At 36.5% G+C, this 11,588-nt stretch overlaps 3 protein-coding genes across 3 annotated transcripts in view; 2 read left to right on the top strand and 1 right to left on the bottom strand.

Moving 5' to 3' along the window:
- Nucleotides 1-914: 914 nt before the first annotated feature.
- Nucleotides 915-1,851, bottom strand: LOC111447755 (late embryogenesis abundant protein D-29-like). The gene is made up of 3 exons (XM_023087080.1): nt 1,569-1,851; nt 1,343-1,452; nt 915-1,275 (listed from the first exon to the last, which is right to left on the bottom strand). Exons 1-3 carry the CDS (start codon nt 1,823-1,825, stop codon nt 1,022-1,024), a joined length of 621 nt encoding a protein of 206 aa, XP_022942848.1. The 5' UTR covers nt 1,826-1,851; the 3' UTR covers nt 915-1,021.
- Nucleotides 1,852-4,409: 2,558 nt separating this feature from the next.
- On the top strand, nt 4,410-9,143 carry LOC111447749 (U-box domain-containing protein 5-like). The gene is made up of 6 exons (XM_023087071.1): nt 4,410-4,566; nt 5,250-5,324; nt 5,448-5,633; nt 5,741-5,848; nt 6,509-7,623; nt 7,757-9,143. Exons 2-6 carry the CDS (start codon nt 5,268-5,270, stop codon nt 8,793-8,795), a joined length of 2,505 nt encoding a protein of 834 aa, XP_022942839.1. The 5' UTR covers nt 4,410-4,566; nt 5,250-5,267; the 3' UTR covers nt 8,796-9,143.
- Nucleotides 9,144-9,587: 444 nt separating this feature from the next.
- Nucleotides 9,588-11,588, top strand: part of LOC111447757 (small nuclear ribonucleoprotein Sm D2-like) — a 3,884-nt gene continuing 1,883 nt past the window's right edge. The window contains exons 1-3 of the mRNA XM_023087082.1: nt 9,588-9,731; nt 10,238-10,286; nt 10,401-10,419. Coding sequence (XP_022942850.1) covers nt 10,282-10,286; nt 10,401-10,419 — 24 coding nt within the window. The 5' untranslated portion in view covers nt 9,588-9,731; nt 10,238-10,281. The remainder of the gene's footprint in view (nt 9,732-10,237; nt 10,287-10,400; nt 10,420-11,588) is intronic.

Raw genomic sequence — 11,588 nt, 5'->3', positions numbered from 1 at the left:
CCCTTTTTTTTTTTTTTTTTTTTTTTTTGTTATTTAGCTTTTTTAAAAAAAAAATTAAAATGCGGCGAAAATGGCTATGGTTAAAAATCCAATTCCTTTTTCTCTACCCATTCAATGGGTAGAAGTGGATTGAAAAGCTCAGATAAATTACAAGTTGTTGTTAGTTTTGGTTCTTTTTCCCTCTCACTTTCTGGGTTCCCAAACAATCAAAAATTAAGAAGAAACTAAAAGGATATTGTGGAGTGAAGTGATGATGATGATGATGGTGGCGTCGTGGATTTGTCCATTGGGAGACCCGCCGCCTGTTTTGTTTTTTTAATGTTTTTTTGGTTTTCGTTTCGTCTTCTTTTTGTTTAGGCATCATGGTTTTATTTCGATTTTCTAACTTTCTATGCATATATATATATATATATATATATATATTATTCACTTCAATTTTCCACACTATTTAATTCTTCTCATCATCGGAATCCACCCTTTTCCCCCCTTCAAATCCCAATTTAGCCCTCATACTTTAAACAATATTACTACTTGTTCTTATTATAGTAACGACTACAAAATTGAATACTTTGGCGCATTATTTTATGGTAATGTTAGGTGTTCATGCAGAGGACATCTAAATTAATGACTATATTTGTTTTATAGGGATATGCAGAATATCATGACATTAACGTGTCTTTTCTTGTACAAGGCATCTACAAGCTTTTAATAAATGTTTTTACAATAATTGGGCCAATTTTCCATCATATAAAGCCCATAATATATATATAGAAAGCCCATTTTCCTAGCCGGACATACATCGAAACAGAGTATGATGCATTTGTAATAATCAATTGTTTGGAAGAACAAACTCAAGAAACATTAAAATTATGAATCCTAAATTATAGGAACAATTATTCATGAGAAGAAGAATGTCGTTAAGACAGTATCAAACAATAATGAATATTTTACAACTCAGCCTAGACCCAAAAATAAAATGAAATGAAAATCAATACAAAAAAGACAGAGCCGGGCGTCAAGCTCACAGCTCCGAGGACTTCTCCCTTATCTTCGCCCCGATTTGTACGGCGGCATGCGACGCCATCTCTTTAGCAGCTTCACAGTTCACACACTCCTTAACCGCCGCAACTTCCCGCTCCACCTCGGTTTTAGCCGCTTCATACACCTTCGCCGCCTTCTCTTTCCCGTTCACAAACGTGTCTTTGGCCTTCGTTTTGGCGTCGCTGGCTTTATCCGACACCGCCTTCACCGCCTCTCCGGCTTTGTCAGATGCATCTGAATGTACGGACAACAGAATTAAATAATCATTAAATAATGGGTTTTGACAATTCGGTTTGATTACCTGAAGCTGCTGTGCCGATTGTGTGTGTGGTTTTTGTGGCTGCGTCGCCGGCTTTGTCCATCATGTGGTGGGCTGTCTGTTTCAATCCTTCTTCTTCCAATCCTAATCCCCTACATAAATATTTGAGCCTAAATTAGTTAAAAAGAAAAAAAAAAACCCCTAAAAATTTGGCACGACATTGTTGATTTAGAATAAAACATGGAACAAGAAAGCAATAAATATTTACTTGGAAATCTGGGCGGAAGCCCAGTTGGACCAAGACTCAGCTGCGTCCTTGGCGTCATTAAACACTTCAGAAGCACCTTTCTTAACGGCTTCTGCTTTTCCCTCAATATTCGTCATCTCCATAATTTCAGTGATATTATCCTTCACATCCTTCATTGCTCCTTGTCCTATTTCACCCCTGCATTTTTCCACCACCCCCATCTCCGCCGCCCATAACAGCCACAAAACCGCCACAAACGACCACGTGCTTGTCCCCATCGCTGCCTTCTGATCTGAAAAGTATCCAAAATTCAGTTTCGGAGTTTTGAGGGTGAGATTTGGGTTTATAAGTTGGGCACACTGGGCGAGTCGGTGGGAGTTTCTCGGACAGAGGGTTGGTTACGTGGCGTGTTTGTATAAGACGTGGCAGTTATTTACCTCGTCGTCTCGCGCTCACGTGGTGTATTTTGGACACGTGTTGCAAATCCATGAACCCACCTTTCTCGTCATTTAATTTTTTCTTTTATATTTGGGGGTCCGATAGTTTCTTTGTTTCCCCAACCCTTATATTCCATGAATTCAGGCTAACCATTCGTTACTCTATTTATTGTCTCCATTGTACGAATTGTTTTTTTTTTTTCCTTTCCAACTTATAAACTTTAATTGCGAAAAGTAACACAAAAATATCTTAAATCAATTTCCATTCAAAATTAAAATAAGTTTGCTTGCTTCTATTGGACTTACCAATAAATTTCAACTCCGAGTTTATAAATGAAAGACACTATTTTTATTGATATTAAATGTTGTTTTTAAAATTATTTTGAAGTGAGGGGAAGTTTTTTTTTTTGTTGGAAGATTCGTGCAAGCAATTTGAACCTCTTATGTACCTTTTCTAAAATGATAGATAGATGGGCGGTTAGAATTTTGAGTCTCCCACTCTTTATTTGTGCATATGTCATTACTACACTTTTAGTGGTTGTTCATCACTTCTATGTCTATTCATCCTGACCTAACTGATCACACTTCCTGCACTCATAGATTTATTAAGTTGTTATTAAATTCTTCAATAAAACAAACAACATAGAGTAATTTTAAAGTCGTCAATCTCAAGATTTTTATCATTGCTTCAAATTTTTATTAAGTTCAACCATAACTTCGAGTAGCTAAGGAGAGACTATTGGAGAAATGATTCGAAAAAATTACTCCAATAAGATTGATAATTTTGCATTGTTTGATGCAGATTAGATAATTTATAAAACTTTTTTTCTTTTTTTAAATTTCAGTGGGCATTAAAATTTTAAAATCCACATCTTACGATATTGAGAGACAGTCAGATTGTAGCGAAGAGATTGTCAAATATTATCATTTTAACCCACCAACATAATTTCATAATCAAGAAAAATGATTAAAGTATAAGAAAAATAATAATAGAAAAATTAAAATCTTGGATCGAAGACAGCTAGGTTACAATTATTTTTCTTGAGATCTTTCTCAAGAATTTTGTATGTATTTCGAAAAAAAGTTGTTAATTTTTTAGAGCCTAGAAGAGGCATAGAAATACATAAAAACTTCGAAATGAGAATGGAAAAGAGATGTAATTCCAATTCTCTTAAAAAATGGTATGATCTTTGGCACAACAATAAGAGATTGATTCATATCGTGTTGACTGAATTCTGATTGGAGTGCACACCAAACTCGATAATTCGAAAACTCTATCAACCTGACGTGAATCATAAGAGCTGGGTTAGATTTGGTTACATAGCATTTGTGGTTGGGTTGAGTAATTATTTTTGGGGTCAACCAATTTAGTTTAGTTTTTGACTGCGGAGAAAAAATTTATGATCCAATCCAAACTGAACTAGAATATACATTATGGACCCAACATTCCCAACAAGGTAAAACATTGATAAATTAAACATTGCCTTACTTTTTATCTATAAATGTGATTTCGTGTAGCTAGTCAGTGCAATAATGACTCTATCGAATATCCAAAAGATAATTTGTATACTAACTTTATTATAATATTAAAATTTGAGTTTCTAAAAGTTATATCCAATATATTTATTACAGTGTTTTCTAATTTATAATAAAAATTATTAATTATGATATGAACTCTTGGTTTGATTGGTTCTAGAAGAAACTCAACAGCTAAGGTCTTTCTCCTCACATTAATACAGTCTATTATACTATTTATGTGTAATGAATGCATGGCTTTAAAGCAAAATTTAATCAATGAACCATTAACCCACATACAATAAGTTGCATTATTTAAATAATCAAATTAGACTATAGGTTTCTTACAATAAAGGTTAAAGTATTCCAATAATGGTATCTTAAGATTTTTGTAGGGTCACAAGCATTGTCCGAGAGATATTAAGTGAGGCGTTGATTCCACAAAGTTGACTCTGGTTCACAGTCTAGCAAATGAACTGACAATGATGGATAGCCCACCATGAAACTGAGTTGAATAGTAGATTTCTTTTTACTAATTTTTTAAACTCAAATTCCTTTTGTGAATTTCGTATGCCACATGAATTCATTTGAAATCTCCTCTTCTGAACTTCACCGCAATGGGTTTTGCCTTCATTTTGTCTCGTCTGATTGTCATCATTAATTATGGGGTTGCTTTCAAATTGTTTTCCACGCACCTGTCTCACTTTATTAGCAGAGAGAACCCTTTTTCTGGTTTTCTTCGCGGTATCAGGGCGGACTGTGGACTGTGGAAGGCCATGGTGCCGCGTTTTGCTATTCGCTGAAGAAAGGGGGGTTTTCTTCTGTTTTTTCTATTTCTTTTTTTAATACTCTGCTTCAGAAGGGGTTGAAGAACAAGAAGAAGAAGATATATTGGTTCGAATAAGGGAGATGAATAATTTCTGAAATCTGGGTTTGAATAAGGGAGATGATTTGTGGGTATGGATGCTGTTCCACTTTGGGGCTTTCTTTTTTCGTGTTGAAGCTAGAATGAAGCCAAACAGCTTGGAATCTGTCCGATACTGAGTGATTTTAAAGGAATTCTTGGGGTCAGAGGACTTATTTTGCTCGTTTTTTGCAACATGTTTGGTTAAGTTTTTTGGTTTCTCTTAATTTTCATTACAAATTCTGAAGTCTTTCTTGCATAATCTGCAAGGGGTTCTTCCATTTTGGTTCTAATTTCTGCATCTCAGAGTATCCTCTATCTCTCTCTCTCTCTCTCATATACCATTGAAAATTTGAATCACAACCTTTGTTTGAACTGTTCATTTTATTGTGCTGTGTCATTATTGAAGTCGATGAGGATTAATTTCATGAACTGAAATAACCTCCTGAAGCTGGGTAGCTTTGGTGTTTCCTGTCCCCGTTTGAATTGGTCAAAGTTCTTCCTTCTGTGGCCCTGGTTGAAAATTATGCATTGATCCAGTAAACTGTTCTACATGAAGATGCCATCACATCCCACATCGGTTGGAGAGGTGAACGAACCATGCCTTATAAGGGTGTGGAAACCTCTCCCTAGTAGACGCATTTTAAAACTATGAGGCTAACGGCGATAGGTAAAGGACCAAAGCGGACAATATCTATTAGCGATGAGCTTGGGCAGTCATATTTGTTTAGCGTATTTGTATGCCAATTCTGATAGACTATCTTTAGAACTTCTATTATGTTTGAAGCTAAATCTATTATGGGTTGGTAATGTTGGTTACTAACCTTTGTTGTAACTTTTCTGAAGGTTTGTAGAATCTTATGAATGGGAACTGATAGTACCAAAAACGTGGAGGCAGTTTCAAATATATATTCCTTTAAGGTATCATTGCACTTTTTGTATGGAAATTTCATGAAGCAGAAAGAACTTAGAATTTGGATTTTTTTCCTTAAAATTTTGTTTCTGTTAGGAAGTTTTAGAATTGTAATCCATTTGTGAACTTAGGTTCATTGTAGAATGTGCACCGAGTTAATGAAATTGGTCGATCGGGTCTTAGAGATATTACCAGAGATTGAAGCAGCTCGTCCTGGAAGCCCGGAAGGAAGAGAGGCACTGTGTAATTTAAACATTGGAATGAAGAAAGCAGAGCTAGTTCTTCAGTATTGTCGAGACTCGAGTAAACTTTATCTGGTGAGCATATCCTCTGAAAAACAGACTTGTCTATGATTAAACTTTATCCGGTGAGCGTGTCACCGACTGTGGCTAATTATCAGTGACGATGCACGTATTTCCTTCAGGCATTAACTGGAGATAGGATTATCTCTAGATGTCATAGAGTGAAGAGTTTGTTGGAGCACAATTTGCGTAAAATTAAATACATGGTTCCTGTGGCATTGGCTCGGAAGGTTTGTCGAATTCAATATCGTCGTTTCTTTTATTCTTATACCCTACTTTGTGAAGAAAAAGAAGGAAAGCCTTATAGTTTACCATTATCACTTACCAAATTATGATCTCTTGGTGCATGAATATGCGAGCTGAAGACCTTGACTAGTACCATTTGCCGTATTTATCCATGCATTTCTTTTATAGTAGCATACAGAAAGAACAAAATTGATTAGATCCCACGTCGGTTGGAGAGGAGAATGAAGTATTACTTATAAGGGTGTGAAACTTCTCCCTAGCAGACGCGTTAACCGTGAGGTTGATGACGATACGTAACGGGCCAAAGCGGATAATATCTGTTAACGGTGGGTTGGGCTGTTACAAATGATATCAGAATCTGACACTAGGCAGTGTGCTAGTGAGGACGCTGACCCCCAAGGGGATGGATTGTGAGGGTGTGGAAACATCTCCCTAGTAGACGCGTTTTGAAATCATGACTCTGACGACGATACGTAACGGGTCAAAGCAGACAATGTTTGCTAGCGGTGGGCTTGGGCTGTTACACTTTATTTTTGTTCTTCTAGTTTTGTTCTTCTAGTTGCTGCTGTTTTTTCTCTCTATACAATTTTTTTTTTCCATAACTTTACCTGGTAATCGGATGACAATGGAATCATTGTTTTCAGATCTCTCAAATAGCAGATGATCTTAAGGTTGCAAAATTCATCCTCGACTCATCTGAAGAAGAGGTTTGGAAGGCTATGCAACAGTTGTTGAAGCTCGGTCCATCGTCTCCAGATGCTCCTGAAATTTCTGAAATCAAGGCTCTGAAAATTGCTGCTTTGAGGCTTAATATTTTATCCTATAAGGAAATGTTGTTCGAGAGACGATCAATCAGAAAACTATTAGATGATGTTGGTCATGGTAATCCCCGGAAAAGGAAGATTTTGACATACCTTTTCTATCGTTTGAAGAAGTATGGGAAGCTGATACTGCAAGAAATCTCGGAAGCCCGAGCGGATATCTCTAGTAGCAATGGATATGGGGAAATGGAGGGTAATGTGAGACAAGGGAATGATACTCCCCAAGCTGATATGATACTCAATAGAGCCATTCCCCCTGAGGAATTCAAGTGCCCCATATCATTGAGATTGATGTATGATCCTGTCGTAATTGAATCCAAAGTGACATACGAAAAGGTATGGATTGAAAAATGGTTTAATGAGGGTCATGATACATGCCCACTAACCAAAATGAAACTGACCAGTTTTTCAATGACTCCTAATGTTGATATGAAGAAATTAATTCATAAATGGTGCATAAAGTTTAGAGTCACAATTCCCGACCCAAGTGTGGAACCAGAATGCCCCGAGGTTTGGGAGAATTCCATTGCTAGCTTTGGAAGTTCAATGAACGATATACGTCTACCCATCGACTTCAGCGATATCTCGTTTGGTGGTCTTCATAATAGTTATTATCCAGATTCATTGAGGCTCAATGAATTGGGTATCAAGTCTAGGCAGAGTAAAGATGATGATCTGGGTAGGTTTCAATCTGATTCAAATGCAGAGGAAACAAACTTGGAGTTTCCTTCTACCATGAGTGAGCTTTCGTGGGAATCAAAAAGCAAGGTTATTAAAGATATGAACGATATCATTAACAAAAACAGATTTGGTCCAATCTTATCTGAAACTGTCATGGATCAACTTGCCTTGTTTATAAAGGATGCATTTGATCTTCAGGATTCTGAAGCTCAGAAAAATGGATCTGAGCTGTTTCTTTCACTTGTGAGAAAAAGCAGGTACTTTATGCTTTTATTTTCTTATATTGATGTATCTATCAGTCATGTTCTTCAGTTTGAAGCTCATACATTTCATCCTATCTGAATTTCACATCTTTTATGGAATCGTGCTCAATCGTTGCCCTTACTGCAGGTCGAACAGCCTGAGTGTTCCTGAGAAGATTCTGACAACATTGGCTAGTTTACTCAATTCAGAAGTGACTGATGAAGTTCTTGCCATTTTAGAAGCATTATCTGGCCACCATAAATGCGGTTCTAAGTTCGTCACGTCCGGTGTTCTCGCTTCAATGGTTGAGTACCTCGATTCAGAGATCAAAGCCTTGCAAGAATTTGCTGTCAAAACTTTTGCTAACTTGTCCTCAAACAGCCACATCTGCTCCGACATCGTATCATTGGGGTGCATCCCAAAACTAGTTTCCTTGCTAAATGATGAGGATGATCTCTCAGGGAAATGTATGTTTATTCTGCAAAATTTGTGCCACACTGAAGAAGGAAAGATTTATATTGTTGAAACTAATGGCTGCATTGCCTCCATTGTTCGATGTCTTGAAATGGGCAAGCTCGAAAACCAGGAGCACGCAATCACTATTCTCCTTTCGCTATGCTCTCAACGCGTTGAGTATTGTGAGTTAGTAATGGAAGAAGGTGTTTTCCCTCTTCTTTGGAAGATCTCCAACAATGGGAGTGAGAAAGGAAAAGCGGGCGCCTTTGAATTGCACCGACTTCTTAAAGACGTTCAGGATAACGAGCAGCAAGAATCTTATGTTTCTGATACTTCATCTTCTAACAAGCCTGCCTGCAACTCCAAGCAAAGGAAGGTGAGCAAGAAGCCAGGATTTCTTGGAATGATCTTCACAAAGCACCGACATCCAAAAGACGTTCAGGATAACGAGCAGCAAGAATCTTATGTTTCTGATCCTTCATTCTCTAACAAGCCTGCCTACGACTCCGAGCAAAGGAAGCCGAGCAAGAAGCCTGGATTTCTTGGAATGATCTTCAAAAAGCATCGACTTACAAAAGACGTTCAGGACAACAAAGAGCAAGAATCTTATGTTTCTGATCCTTCATTCTCGAACAACTCTGCCTGCAGCTCTAAGCAAAGGAAGCCAAGCAAGATGTCTGGATTTCTTGGAATGATCTTCCCAAAGCGCAGCCTCTTAAAGAAGGAGTGAGTGTTGTGTTTCTTACCTTGGCGAGGAGGCTGTGTAAAGCTGCATTTGGAATTCTCTGCAAGTAGCTATGATGCAAACAAATTTTCTGGTAAAGGGTTGATATTATATTAATCTGCAAGTGTCGTCTGTAATCAATCAGGTCTGTACATTTTTTTGTCCTCTTTAGGGTCCTCTTCAGATACTTGTTTGCGCCAAGTAGCTTTTAGCCGCTTATTCTTTGGCAGTGTATTGAAGTTTACTGATAATGCCACTTGGTTTAGGCCAAGGCTTTGTTGTGTTTAATTTTAGTGTAAATATTCTTTGTACAGTTTTCGGTTGTCTCGATTAAAATTATGAACTTTTATAAGTCTATCAATTTATACAAATTTTATTGTGTTATGTTTGAAAGTTGTTAAAACCCTTCTTCAATACTAAGTAGTGGGACTTGTAATTCTATCTATTAAAACCGTTTGTTTGAAGCATAGGATGTTGAGTGTGAATCACACGTTGGTTAATTTAGGGAATAATCATGAGTTTATAAGTAATTAATACATCTCTATTGCTATAAAATTTTTTGAAGTAATGAATACATCTCTATTGGTATAAAGTTTTTTGGGAAGCTTAAAAGTAAAATCACGAGAGAGGTTAGTTGATAGCTTATGTTTCTCCGTACTAAAAAAACAATTTTTTTTTTTAAACATTAAAGGATATAAAATACTTTTGAAACTACGGAGTAATTTTCTTTTTTAAATTTTTGTTAACAAGTTTATGGATTCTTTTAAAAAATTCAATAATATTTTTAGAAATTTAGGCGCTAATTTTTGCCGAAAATATTATGCACAAAACCGCGCCCTCGCCCTCGCCCTCTCCCCCTCCTTCTCCGATCTTCTTCGTTATTCATCGCCACTTCGCCGCCGACCTCGCCCTCGCCTTCTCCTTTGGTCTTCTCCGGCTCTGGTCAGCTCTCTCTCTCTCTCTCTCTGATAAATTCTTCTCTATCTTTCCATTTCTCTCCTCCCTCTGTTCTCATCTCTCAATCTCACTCTCAGTTTTGGTTTTATAATCGGTCTTTCTTTCTCTTTTCTTTTAGTTGCATTGTTTCGTCCTTCCTGTTGTTTTTTTCGTGCAGTTTCCCTAGTAGTGTGTTCTTAAACTATTGCATCTGACTGAGGAATTATTACTTGAATGTTTTATGATGAGTACATGTAATATCTTGTTTGCCTCTTAGGATGAAAATAGTTCAAATTTTCATTTCCTGAGTTTATCAATGCTCAACAAGCACTGGAGACCTTGAGTCAAGGGTTAATATTCTCATTCTGTGTTTTCTCGAACAATTTAAGCCTCGACTATGGTCTCTCTGGAACATGATGTTCTTTAGGGCAGCTTTAGGCACATTCTGTTTTATGAGATTATGCTGATACGGTTGTATGTGCTTATGGTCATATGTTTTCCTGTGTTTTCAGACTCATTCCAAGGACATTGGAGAAGATCTACCTCAAGTTACAGGATGAGGTATTTTGTTCTTTGGTATTTGCATATTTGTTTATGCGACATCTTAGTCTTCTATTTGTTAATTCTAACATACTAATGCCTTTCATATCCTCCCTCTTTTGTCTTCAATTTCAGCCGACCAATGGAGGAAGATGTAAGTTTCTTCAGTCTTTTGTGCTTTCGCTTTCAGTACTTTTATCCAATACATGTTGCCAAATGGTTCGACCTTTTTCTTATGCGCAAGTATGTTTGAATCATGTCTTACTCTTGAGTCGTTATAAAAGCTTTTCATTGTATAATATCTTCGGCTCCTGTTCCTTTTCATTGACACAACTCTTTTGAGTTGGATGAAAATTTTATCCTTTGTACTGAAAAATTATGATTTCTCTTTCTAATAATCATGATCCTGTAGGCCAGTTAGTTCTTACCTCTGCTAATGCCCGTGAGGCAACTATTGAACTCTCTTTAAATTTATTAAAATTGGATAACATTTTAGCATGGTATTTTTTTTGTCTTTAGTTAAAGGTCAGCTTTATGTCAATTTTTAATTTTACTAAATTCTGCTGATTGAATGATATTTTGATATATTGGGAGTTTGATGCTTGAAAACTCTATATATAGTTAATGTTTGGAAGTTATGATTTTTAGTTATCTATGTCAGAAACCCTGTGAAAAGTTCACATGGCTTTTGTTGTTTAGACTAGGAAGGTTGGATATTTGTAATAACTTAAAAAAAAGGAAAAGATCTCATTTTCTATGCCCCTTGGTATTATGTGAATAATGTTGTATTCTTGAGTCATTTATTTCTCCATCCCGAGTTTGCTGATGCGCTTTAGTTTTGGTTTAGTGTACACTATCTTGAATTTCTCTAGTAGAGAAATTCCTTGACAGTTGGTCTTCAAAACGGGTTTTTATTTTTTACTTACTATGTTGGAAATTCCTTGGTAGTTGGTCTTTAAAATGGCGTTTTATTTTTTTACTTCTTTTGGGTGCTATAGTTTGGCTGGCAAGAAACTGTATGATTTTTTAAGACGTGTTTTTATACCTTTTGGAGTAAAACTGATGATCTTTAGATTCAGTGCCGTTTTTTCTTTGAACATTGTTTCTATGGTTGATTATTGTGATATTTTTCCCTTCCCATTTGATGATTGTTACCAAGTTACTCTTTCGTAAGCTATTTATAAAATGGCTTTATTTATAATTTTTTAAAAGTGATAACTACGACAATTTCATGAAGCTCATTTCTTTCAAGGAACCTTTTTTTTTAAATCTTTCCAGGCCCCCTTCCCTGTTGTTCCTTGGGGGGGGGGGGGGGGGGGGGGG

Source organism: Cucurbita moschata, unplaced genomic scaffold (genome assembly GCF_002738365.1).
Source record: "Cucurbita moschata cultivar Rifu unplaced genomic scaffold, Cmos_1.0 Cmo_Scf00009, whole genome shotgun sequence".
Classification (NCBI taxonomy): Eukaryota; Viridiplantae; Streptophyta; class Magnoliopsida; order Cucurbitales; family Cucurbitaceae; genus Cucurbita; species Cucurbita moschata.
This window is presented reverse-complemented; position numbering and strand designations above follow the sequence as displayed.